The sequence below is a fragment of the Dermacentor andersoni genome, chromosome 9 (assembly GCF_023375885.2).
Source record: "Dermacentor andersoni chromosome 9, qqDerAnde1_hic_scaffold, whole genome shotgun sequence".
Classification (NCBI taxonomy): Eukaryota; Metazoa; Arthropoda; class Arachnida; order Ixodida; family Ixodidae; genus Dermacentor; species Dermacentor andersoni.
The window spans coordinates 42762640-42775451 of NC_092822.1; the positions used below are offsets into that span (position 1 = coordinate 42762640).

The 12812-nt window shown below is 43.7% G+C and overlaps 1 protein-coding gene across 1 annotated transcript in view; it reads left to right on the top strand.

Annotated features, from left to right (window-relative positions):
* The window catches only part of LOC126527648 (uncharacterized), a 279332-nt gene that overhangs the window by 218212 nt on the left and 48308 nt on the right, over nt 1-12812 (top strand). The window contains exon 3 of the mRNA XM_072284527.1: nt 10990-11234. Within this exon, the coding sequence (XP_072140628.1) occupies nt 10990-11234 (245 nt within the window). The remainder of the gene's footprint in view (nt 1-10989; nt 11235-12812) is intronic.

Consider the following 12812-nt stretch of genomic DNA (forward strand, 5'->3'; position numbering starts at 1 on the left):
TATCATTTAATACCATTGTCATGTTCAAAGGGCCTCTACAAGTCACATACCCGCCCGCTTCTTTTCGTAAGCGGTTACAAGATACCCAGATCCCAGAAACACCAATTCCTTCTGCAGTCGGCTAAGAAGACCTTGTCTTCTAAAAGTTGAGTATGAAGTTACTATTCCAAGAAGCAGCTTTCTTTGTGAATAAATGTTCTGCAAGGTTGGCGAAAGTTGGGGGGGCTTCAGTAGAATCTTTAGCATCATTATGTTTACAACTGAGTAACTCTAAAACAAAATCAGCTGTCATGATCAATTCTGTAAACATCGCCAAGTAATGTACCTAAAGGGAGCGATTTTCAGGCACTGATTCGCCGCTTACGGGTATTACTCCATTTGAACATATTAGTGCAAATGAATTATTGAACTAATATTTGGCGCCTTCTTAAGCCAAGCTCAATGCGTACATAATGCCAGCTTTATACTCTCTAACATGTGTTGTCTTGCGCAAATATGCAATCTAAAAGTTTTGCATCTTCCGGATTCCAAAACAATGCGATCCATATTCGAAATTTTTAATACGAATCAAGTTGACTTCGCTATTCGATTCCGATACGATTCTAAATTGCCGAATATTGTTTCCTCCTCGAATATAAGAGACAACAGCCTTTATTCGAGTTCCCAAGGACATAGAACGATCCAAGTTAGGGCTGTTCTGAATCATTCTTGCGTGGAAAATTGAAGCTTGTTGTGCAGAGGGGGCAGTTTCTGAGCAAACTCGCGGGCAATTAATTTATACTCAATAAATTGCCAGTCACTGAGTGAGATTTCCTCGCTTTTAGGCAGTCTAGATATCAATTTTTGTTCTCTCAGTTTAGCCAGGGTAATTCTCATTTGGCTTGTCACGCCATGATGGCATCCTCCTGAAACCACGTAGAAACGGTGCTGTGGCATCACGCTTCTCGTCTTCAACGAACGCAACACTTTGCCAGTGTTCGGTGACGTACTTTCCCATTGGTTCGTTGCAGCCATTGTAACGGCGTTTGAGACAAGTGAAACCAAATCAGTTCTGCAGAAGCCCGTAAGGTGCACAAAGGTGCGTGAAAGGGTAAAAAAAAATAACATTGTGAACGCGCGCGACAGTAGCACAAAGATACAAAAATATAGATGACAATTTTTTATCCTTTCCTGAACTTTATTTATTTATTTATTTACATGTACCTTACAGGCCTTCGAGAAGGCATAGTGTAAGGGGGGAAATACGGTAACATATAAGTATGGAGTCGGGAAAGAAATAAACATCAGCAACAGAACATGGAAAATTAATACGTTAGCAAATACAATATGTAGAGCAATAACAATAAATGGTAAACAATAACATAATAGCATAATAACATCGTAAACGTTTCTGCAGGTTATACAGTAGTAAGTATTGTAAAAAAAAAAAAATGGGAGCACTGAAATTCGTTAACATTGCAGAAAAAATGTAAGAAAATTACAAAAGACATGACGTGTTTAGACGGTTGAAACGGCATATTGATTGGTTAGTAGATTGCGATATGCAGTGTGTTTAGTTTGGCATGCAATGGTATCTGGCAGTGCGTTCCATAAGCGGACCGCACGGGGCAAAGCTGAAAAATTAAAAGCGTGCGTGTTGCCATAAATTCGGGTGTAGCTGAACTCATTGTTCAGTCGTTGTGACGTCGAGGATGCTTTCTTCAGGTTTGATAATGTTAGGCCAACTGTGTGAACAAATCTATGAAATAATAATAGAAGGGAAATATCACGGCGAGTAGTTAGTGGTTGCAACGAAAGATCGATTTTTATTTGGGTTACACTTGACTGGTTACTATAATTTTTAGAAATGAAACGGCTCGCTCTATTCTAGATGCTCTCCAGGAGTTCGATGAGGTAATTTTGATGAGGAGACCACATACAAGAGGCGTACTCAATTTGTGGCCGTACAATAGTTACGTAAGCTAGTTTTCGTAGCGGTGAAGGCGCACTTCTTAAGTTGCGGCGCAGATATCCCAATGATCTGGAGGCGTTAGCTGAAATGGAGGTGATGTGTTTAGTCCATGAAAGATTGTGTGTAAGGAGCACTCCTAAGTACTTATATTCTGTGGTGTGGTCAACTATGTTAGAATCCAGATGATAAGAAAAGTGAGAGTTAACAGTTTTTCGAGAAAAGGAAACTACTTCGCACTTCGACACGTTTAGGGACATGAGCCACGTAGCACACCAATCACTGATATGTGCAAGATCATCTTGGAGTGCCGCGTGGTCAGAGGGACAGTTAATCGAACGGTATACAACGCAGTCGTCAGCAAATAATCGTACCGAAGATGATATATTGTTAGGTAAGTCGTTAATGTAAATTAAAAAGAGAAGAGGACCAAGTACACTGCCTTGAGGTACACCAGAGGTGACGTCAGAGAGCCCAGAGGAAAAGTTAGCAACAACAGTGAACTGTTCGCGATTAGTAAGAAAGTTACGAATCCATGATAGGGTTAGTGAGTCGAGTTTAATTGCTGAGAGCTTTGATATCAGGCGACTATGGGCTACGCGATCGAATGCTTTCGAGAAATCTAAAAAGATGCAGTCAATTTTTTTGTTACTGTTCATATCAAAGTGTAAGTCTGGCGTGAATTCTAGTAGTTGGGTTTCGCAAGAAAATCCTTTTCGGAAACCATGCTGTTTCGGGTAAAACATTACATTCAAGATGAGAATATATATGGGATGCGATAATGTGTTCCAACATTTTGCAGCAAATGCATGTTAGTGATATAGGACGGTAATTATCACTAGAACTCTTGTTACCTTTCTTAAAGACAGGAACTACTTTTGCTATCTTCCAGTCTGTAGGAAGCATACCAGTTGTAAGCGATTGGTTGAAAAGGTGTAGCAGAATTTTGCTTGATACTAGTATTGTGTTTTTTAGTATTTTAGAATTTATACCATCTATACCAGAGGATGAAGACATTTTAAGGTTATCTATAAGATCGACTACGCCTTTTAAAGTGATAGTGATGGGTGAGATGTACTGGAAATCAAAATCGGGAACAAAAGGTATGTTACAACTATCTTCTCTTGTAAAGATGGATGTGAAAAATGAGTTGAATACTGTCGGACATTGACTGTCAGGAATAGGTGCGTTGTTTTTATCCTGCAATGAAATATTACTGCCTTTATTACTAGGGTTAACTATGTTCCAGAATTTTCTTGGATTGCTTGTAAGAATTCCCGGTAAGTCTATTGAAAAATATTTATTCTTGGCGACCAATAAAGCTGTGCAGTACTCTTTTAGATAGCTTTTGTATTTATCCCAAGCCGATGTTGTTTGTCCACGCTTTGCATTGTCATATAGGCGTTTTTTCTTGTTTCTCATTCTGTGAAGAGTTTTAGTAAACCATGGGTTGGAATTATCGTTAGTTATAGTAACAAGAGGAACGTGCTTTTCAATCAATGTAGACAACTTATCTCTAAACAGAACCCAATTTTCGTTGACAGATCTGCTGTAAAAGGATGGCTCCAATACAGCAACAAAAAAGTTGTTTAGTTCTAAATTGATGATATCATAATTACCTTTATTGTAGTCTCTAATTAGCTTTGTGGTGAGAAAATTGCACAAACAGGCCTGGAGTGCGGCCTGATCCCGGTGACCAGAACCGGTAACGCACTCTCTCACCAGAGCAGGATTGGCCACCCTGGTGCAGTACTTGGCCACAACCTCCTATATGAATATGAATACAACAATCGAACCCCGGCCCTCAGTCCCCAGCAGCCGCGAAGCAACTGACCACGGCGGCGGTCAGATCTGTGACGCTGCAGAGGGTGCTAAGAATACCTGGCTCCGGACAGGCCGCCATTGGAATCTGAACCTGGCAACGTTTAACGTTAGAACGCTATCTAGTGAGGCGAGTCTAGCAGTGTTACTGGAGGAATTAGAGGGTAGTAAATGGGATATAATAGGGCTCAGTGAGGTTAGGAGGACAAAAGAAGCATATACAGTGCTAAAAAGCGGGCATGTACTGTGTTACCGGGGCTTAGCGGAGAGACGAGAACTAGGAGTCGGATTCCTGATTAATAAGGAAATAGCTGGTAACATACAGGAATTCTATAGCATTAACGAGAGGGTGGCATGTCTTGTTGTGAAACTTAATAAGAGGTACAAAATGAAGGTTGTACAGGTCTACGCTCCTACATCTAGTCATGATGACCAGGAAGTCGAAAGCTTTTATGAAGACGTAGAATCGGCGATGGGTAAAGTCAAAACAAAATACACTATACTGATGGGCGACTTCAATGCCAGGGTAGGCAAGAAGCAGGCTGGAGACAAGTCAGTGGGGGAATATGGCATAGGCTCTAGGAATAGCAGAGGAGAATTATTAGTAGAGTTTGCAGAACAGAATAATATGCGGATAATGAATACCTTTTTCCGCAAGCGGGTTAGCCGAAAGTGGACGTGGAAGAGCCCGAATGGTGAGACTAGAAATGAAATCGACGTCATACTCTGCGCGAACCCTGGCATCATTCAAGATGTAGACGTGCTCGGCAAGGTACGCTGCAGTGACCACAGGATGGTAAGAACTCGAATTAGCCTAGACTTGAGGAGGGAACGAAAGAAACTGGTACACAAGAAGCCAATCAATGAGTTAGCGGTAAGAGGGAAACTAGAGGAATTCCGGATCAAACTACAGAACAGGTATTCGGCTTTAACTCAGGAAGAGGACCTTAGTGTTGAAGCAATGAACGACAATCTCATGGGCATCATTAAGGAGTGCGCAATAGAAGTCGGTGGTAACGCCGTTAGACAGGAAACCAGTAAGCTATCGCAGGAGACGAAAGATCTGATCAAGAAACGCCAATGTATGAAAGCCTCTAATCCTACAGCTAGAATAGAACTGGCAGAACTTTCTAAGTTAATCAACAAGCGTAAGACAGCGGACATCAGGAACTATAATATGGATAGAATTGAACAGGCTCTCAGGAACGGAGGAAGCCTAAAAACAGTGAAGAAGAAACTAGGAATTGGCAAGAATCAGATGTGTGCGTTAAGAGACAAAGCCGGCAATATCGTTACTAATATGGACGAGATAGTTCAAGTGGCTGAGGAGTTCTATAGAGATTTATACAGTATCAGTGGCACCCACGACGATAGTGGAAGAGAGAATAGCCTAGAGGAATTCGAAATCCCACAGGTAACGCCAGAAGAAGTAAAGAAAGCCTTAGGAGCTATGCAAAGGGGGAAGGCAGCTGGGGAGGATCAGGTAACAGCAGATTTGTTGAAGGATGGTGGTCAGATTGTTCTAGAGAAACTGGCCACCCTGTATGCGCAATGCCTCATAACCTCGAGCGTACCGGAATCTTGGAAGAACGCTAACATAATCCTAATCCATAAGAAAGGGGACGCCAAAGACTTGAAAAATTATAGACCGATCAGCTTACTGTCCGTTGCCTACAAAGTATTTACTAAGGTAATCGCAAATAGAATCAGGAACACCTTAGACTTCTGTCAACCAAAGGACCAGGCAGGATTCCGTAAAGGCTACTCAACAATAGACCATATTCACACTATCAATCAAGTGATAGAGAAATGTGCAGAATATAACCAACCCTTATATATAGCTTTCATTGATTACGAGAAAGCGTTTGATTCAGTCGAAACCTCAGCAGTCATGGAGGCATTACGGAATCAGGGTGTAGATGAGCCATATGTAAAAATACTGGAAGATATCTATAGCGGCTCCACAGCCACCGTAGTCCTCCACAAAGAAAGCAACAAAATCCCTATAAAGAAAGGCGTCAGACAGGGAGATACGATATCTCCAATGCTATTCACAGCATGTTTACAGGAGGTATTCAGAGGCCTGGAGTGGGAAGAATTGGGGATTAAAGGTGATGGAGGATACCTTAGCAACTTGCGATTCGCTGATGATATTGCCTTGCTTAGTAACTCAGGAGACCAATTGCAATGCATGCTCACTGACCTGGAGAGGCAAAGCAGAAGGGTGGGTCTGAAAATTAATCTGCAGAAAACTAAAGTACTGTTTAAGAGTCTCGGAAGAGAACAGCAGTTTACGATAGGTAGCGAAACACTGGAAGTGGTAAGGGAATACATCTACTTAGGGCAGGTAGTGACCACGGATCCGGATCATGAGACTGAAATAACCAGAAGACTAAGAATGGGTTGGGGTGCGTTTGGCAGGCATTCTCAAATCATGAAAAGTAGGTTGCCACTATCCCTCAAAAGGAAAGTGTACAACAGCTGTGTGTTACCAGTACTCACATATGGGGCAGAAACCTGGAGGCTTACGAAAAGGGTTCTGCTGAAATTGAGAACGACGCAACGAGCTATGGAAAGAAGAATGATGGGTGTAACGTTAAGGGATAAGAAAAGAGCAGATTGGGTGAGGCAACAAACGCGGGTAAACGACATCTTAGTTGAAATCAAGAAAACGAAATGGGCATGGGCCGGACATGTAATGAGGAGGGAAGATAACCGATGGTCACTAAGAGCTACGGACTGGATTCCAAGAGAAGGGAGGCGTAGCAGGGGACGGCAGAAAGTTAGGTGGGCAGATGACATTAAGACGTTTGCAGGGACAACATGGCCACAATTAGTACATGACCGGGGTAGTTGGAGAAGTATGGGAGAGGCCTTTGCCCTGCAGTGGGCGTAACTAGGCTGATGATGATGATGATGAATTAGCTTTGTTATGGAACCGGTGGACGCGCACGGAATATCGATGGTCACTTGGAGTAGCCGGTGATCACTGAATCCATCTAAGTAAGTTATATGTGTGACAGTTTCTGGAGCTGTTGTTAAAATGAGATCCAAAAGATTGGAATTACGAGTCGGTTGATTAACTACTTGAAATAGGTTAAAATCTAATGTTAAGGAAATAAAGCTTGTGCACATATGACACGAAGAGGATAGATTAACCCAGTCGATTGAAGGAAGATTGAAATCTCCGAGTAGGTACATTACATCTGCCTGATACAGAGCAATTACCTCATTAATACTGTCATGTAATGCAGTTACGAAGGAAAAATCAGAATCCGGCACACGGTAACAATTACCGAGCAGTACCTTCACGGTGGATACAGAGCAGGCTACCCAAATGATTTCGAGGTTAGTACGGGTTTGAACAACAAATGATGTGATATTCTTTTTAATTGCTATCATCACACCGCCCCCTCTTTTCTTATCTCGGTCGCGCCTGTATATGTTGTAGGTTGTGTTACCGGGGAAAATTTCGTTGTCAGTTATTTCAGGGTTTAACCAGGTTTCGGTAAAAGCAAGAGCATCCGAATTGCCATCGTCCAGAAAAGAAGCAACAAGATCGCGCTTTGACATAATACTACGGATGTTAGCAAACGATAATGATAAGGATGAAGAAGTAAACGTTTGATTTGGTTTATGGTGATTGCGCACATGCGTATTGTGCCGGAGCTATCTGTTGACCATGACAACTGCATCGGTTGAAACATCGTAGGTGTACGTCTCAGAGTCTATGCGCATTCGGTCGACATGCAACCTAAATGCCTTGTTATTATTCCTGGCAAAGCTAATTAATTTCCGCCTCGCTTGTCGCGTTGCGGGAGAAAAATCCTCGCGGATTGAAAAAGTCGATCCCTTTAGTTTAGGTGCTGAAGCCAAGATACGCTCTTTGTCCTTGAAAAAAGTGACCCTTGCTATGATTGGCCTGCGTTTTTCTTGCGAATGTTTGCCCAAACGGTGCACGCGCTCGAATTGTTGAACTGTCGTGTTGACGCCAAGTTTTTTTGAGCAAAACTTGATAATTTTTTGCTCGGACGCAGCCCAATCTTCTTTGGGATCATCATCTATTCCAAAAAACAAGAGATTCGAGCGGCGTAGTCTATTTTCAGTGTCATTACACCTTGAAGATATGGCTGCCAATTGCTCGGAAACGTTGCTTATAGCATGAGAATTTGTCCCGGCTTCGGCTCTGGAATGCGAAGAAGTGGCGGATTCTAATTTTATGATTTTTGCACTGAGCAGCTTGATTTCGTTTTCAGCTGCCTCTTGCTTTCCTTTAGTCTCCTTAAGTTCGGCGATTAAAGCAGCGTGACCATTTTCAAGCTTTCTAATAGATTCTAGAGCCTGGGCAAATGCATCAGCTTCAGTTTTGGACATTGGACCAGGATTTGGTTCCACGTCTCCAGAAAGTATGAGCAAAAGGGCAGAAAAAGCATTGTGAATGTTCGAATACAACAGCAAAAACCGCTTAAACAAATCATGAAGTTCTACAGGGCACGACACCGCACATAAACAGTAGTTACTGCTCCTAACATACGTCGCATTATTCAGGTAACTGACCTGTAACAAGAACCAGCGTGAGCGTGCCATTCCCGGTGCGCTGTCGTGCCCGAAGTGCGCTGTTGATGGCTGGCATTTAAGGCTTCCGCACGCTGTGTCGAGGGTAGTCGTCGCACGCCCGGGTTGCCAGTTGGTGTCGCAAGCTTCGTCCAGAACCGGTCTCCAGCGCTGTGATGCAGATAGTGGTGGTGGCAGCTTGACACCAAAGTTCTGGCTTGGGTGAACAAGCCAAGAACAGACTGCGCAGGTGATAGCGCCCTGTAACAAGAACCAGCGTGAGCGTGCCATTCCCGGTGCGCTGTCGTGCCTATAGCGCCACCTATAGCGGGTTTCTGCAGAACGAATTCGCCGTATTCACGCAGTGTCCTTGCGCTCAGAACAACATTCATTTGGGCTAGATGGCGAATACTTGAATTAGGAAGGAACAGCGCCAACAATGTCTACCACGAGAGGGCGGGATTGGCGCTTGTCCTGTGGCGTTCTCCCTCTCGTGGTCGTCTTAGTTGGCGCTGTACCATCCTAATTTAGGTGTCCTGTGCTTCGGCTGTCGACTAAGTCTGCCCCACTCTACTGATCTGCTTGCCTCCTGATTACTCGTGATGGTGGAGCGAGGTAAGGCTTTGGTTGCGTGTTCGAATCCCGTACCAGCACGAATTTTTCTTCAGCTACGAAGCTTTCTCTCTGAGAAAGCCGTTCGGGATTGGTTTCGTGGTACAGTTGGGTGCATGAAAGTGTTTCCCTCTTAATACCTGAGAGCACCTGTTTCCAATTTTCCCGCTCCTCAGTTTTACCAGTCGTCGAGTTGCGAGCGGCGTTAAAGCATGCGTAAAATATTGCAAATTAGCAATTGCGTGTTTTTTTTTTTTCGTGTGTGTGTTAAATTTAGGATCGCTCGCAAACGCGTGCTTCTGGTTGTTTAGAAAACCGAAAATATTGGCCATTTTGTTTGCTAATAAGATGTCGTTTTACTCAAACACTCGTATGTAAATTCGACTCCTAGATTTCACTAATCGAACGTCCCTGAAATTTTCAACGCTTGTCCTTTTTTCTTTTTTCTCTTGGTCTAGCACGTAATAAAATGAGTGCTTTCAAGGGTCGGTGATGTTCCAGTCTTTCTTTTAAACGTACACATTTATCGTGTATCAGACTGTCGTTTGAAGTCAGCGCTTCTGCGTTCGACGCAAATTTGGAGAAGGAAAACTATAGGGCCGCAGTCTCTCGTTCCTAGTTTGTTTTTTTTTTCTCTGCGTATCTGAAAAGCTGTTCCCCGGTTGAACGCCAAGTCGAGTGCCCTTCCAAACGACCTTCTCCTGGCTGAACCCCGCCAGGTTTCTGCGCTCCCTGCAGCGTTCGCGTCACACGGCGTTCCAGTTTTCGCGATGTCAGAGCGCAGCTCACGCGTCTTCGCACAAGGCCTTTACTTTGGTCGAGCGGCGTGTCGCGCTGACTTTGAGGTCTTGCGTTGACGTTACAAAGGGCAGAGTTCAGCCGAAGGCAGGGGCCCCCTTTGCCGGCAGCATGTCGCTGTCAGAGGCATCGCGCGTAAGCGTACAAGATGTCGCTGGTGACGCGTGCGTACACAACAGTGTAGGCAGGAGGCGCCCGTAAAAGCCGTCGGTGTGCCTAGAAGTTGTGAGGCTAATAAGAGCACACGCGTTCAAAAGCGAGCTACAGCGTAGATGAAGCATTTAATTTTGCACGCGTAAGGAAAACGTCGGCTCCAGATGTTCTAAATTTTAGCCGGATGAAGTTTTGCGTCATTAGTGTTCGTGGAAGGGCAGTGCGTGGGGTATTGAGCTTTCGTCTCGTCGAATTGCTTTAAGCTAGCATTGTTGCGAGCCGCTTTATTTGTCTTTCTTGTTGTTTGTAGCGACGTGACCTAGCATGCATGACCGTATTTTGATAACGTACGTGTAAAATAACAGGAAGCGAATCCCGCATTTCTGAATGCACTCCCTTCACTTTATGATTTCTGCGAGAAAAAAAGAAAGTTTCTTCTCCCTTTTTGAAGCTTGAAATGTTTCTTTCTTTAACATTTTTTTTAATTTCGTCATCCCGGCTCATTTCCTGTGCAGACGAAAATGAGGCTTAAAAATGATGGTCTTTATTGAACAGAACAAGCTTCACGCGTTTTACGCCCTAGAGCAAACTTTCCAATTCAGAAATTGCCTATACATGCGTTTCCACACATAGCTAATTATAGACGGTGCAACGAAATTATGTACCTAGTGGGTTATTTTTAAAGCACTGCTGCTATCGTATTCCTGTGTAACAGGTTCTAGAACCCCCCCCCCCCCCCTCCCGCCACACCAAAGAAAAAAAGGAAAGTCGCCTTTTTTCATTTCTTTCCCTACCGAGTTTAAACCTTCTCGTGGTCGTGCATTTATGTCTCGCTGATTTTGAATTTCTCACCATCTTTAATTTTTTGGTACATCCTATAACATGCCAATGACGCCAATTTTCACTATGTGTGACATTTAGAATGCCGACCCGTAGCTGCCATATTTCGGTGCGTGAAGCGGCTTGAACAGCGGTTCCGTTATTTATTTACTTATTTATTTTTTTGATCTCTGACTTCTGCAACACAGTATTTCTGTTCTCCCTCTGTGACTGCAAATAAACGCGAACGACTGCGGTGAGAATAAACGCGCAACCGAACTCAGGTGATCGTGGCCGCCGTGAGCCAGGGTGTGACCGAGGTGAAGACGATGCAGATCGAGGTGACCGTGCCCAACCAGTACCCGCCCCGGTTCGAGCACCCGGTGTACCGCGCCGAGGTGCACCAGACCCGCACCCGGCCTGGGTACCGGGTCCTCCAGGTGCGCGCCCACGACCCGGACCCGGTGCCGTACAACGCCGAGGTCTACTACCGCCTCGACGCCGGACCGGAGTCTACGAGGGCACTCAAGTAAGAGAGAATATACGTCAGTTAACTGGATCTTTTTCTTTTTTTTCTCCTAAACCTTGTTCTACTATAATGGCTCACGCGGCAGTAAAAAAAAAAAAAATGCGCGACAGAAATATGCGCGATTATTATTGTTTTTTTTTTTTTTTTTTTTTTTTTTTTGCTGCAGATAGCATCTTCTATGTTTTAATGGTTCTTTTACTAAGGCCTCTTGTGGTGCATGTGAAACGTAAATCTAGTTTCTGTAGTGCATATCTGAGTACTTTTTTTGCGCTTTATTCTTCTCTTCTATTTGTCCTTTTTTTTTTGTCTGTACATGTATATTTATGGTTTAACGTGTTTTCTAATCACTGAAACACATCGTTTGAATTTCGTTTCATTATAAAAAAAGAAAACAATATTGCATTGCTTTGAACCGTGGGTATCGTTTCACAGTTTCTCGTATAACTAGAATATGCAGCGGTTGTTAAGCATGACGTTTCATATTGCGCACCGACACCGTCCCAGTGGATGGGGTGACGAAGCTAGTTAAGCGGCTAGTTAAGTTGAGCTAACATTCCTTTTTTCTTTCTCGCCACTCTCGGTTTATTCCCTGAAACTGAAACGAAGACAAACTGCAATCCACCGTTGTTTCCTAGCGGTCCAGCATTTCGCTGCTATCCTAAGGTCACGCGCTCGACTGCCAGACTCGGCGGACGCATTTAGATGCTGGTGCAATGCAATAAGTAAATAAATAAATAAATAAATAAATAAATAAATAAAAACCTTCGTACACCGTTCATGGGGCGAACTTTAAAGAACACCCCAGGTGGTTCAAAATTAATCCAGAGTCCCCAACTACGGCGTCCCTCGTCATAAAATCGGGGTTTTTATCGGCCTGCGAAACTCCGGAATTTAAATAATTTTACTTAGAAAAATCAAATGCAATAGTGACGGAACTCAACAAGCTGAGACTTACAAAGTGAGGTTTATCGAAAGAAATCCGATGTGTACCATACACGTGATACGCGAACGTGTGGTTGACGCCCAATGACAAGCCAGCAAGGAATCTCAGGTGAAAAAAAAAATTAAATTCTGGAGTTTTTACGTGCCAAAAAACCACGATGCGATTATGGGGTACGCCGTAGTGATGGGACACCGTGTTACATCTTACCACCTGAGGTTCTTTAACGCGCACCCCGTGCGCTGTACATGGGTGTCTTTCGCATTTCAACCCCGTCAAGATGCGGTCGCCGCATGATTAGTTTCAAGCCTATGCAGAGACCAGGAACGCCCTTTTTGTGTGTGTGGGTCATTACGGGAAACCAATTCGTCAAGCATTCCGTCCTGCTAAGTTGCGTAACGGGCTAGGGCGTTTTGCTGTTTCATATTTCTAAACCACATCTCACGATTTCATCGCAACGTGCCCAAGTTTCCTGCCAACACCAATATTTTTACAATTTCTCAGTCTGTGCGCAGCTAACTGCAACACTGATTTCAAAGAATACAAATGCATTTGTGGGCATATTTTTTTTTTATCATTCTTGAGCAAATGCTTTTGACTGGCTCAGTTCTTTGGGTCTACACGCACCAGTGTCACCC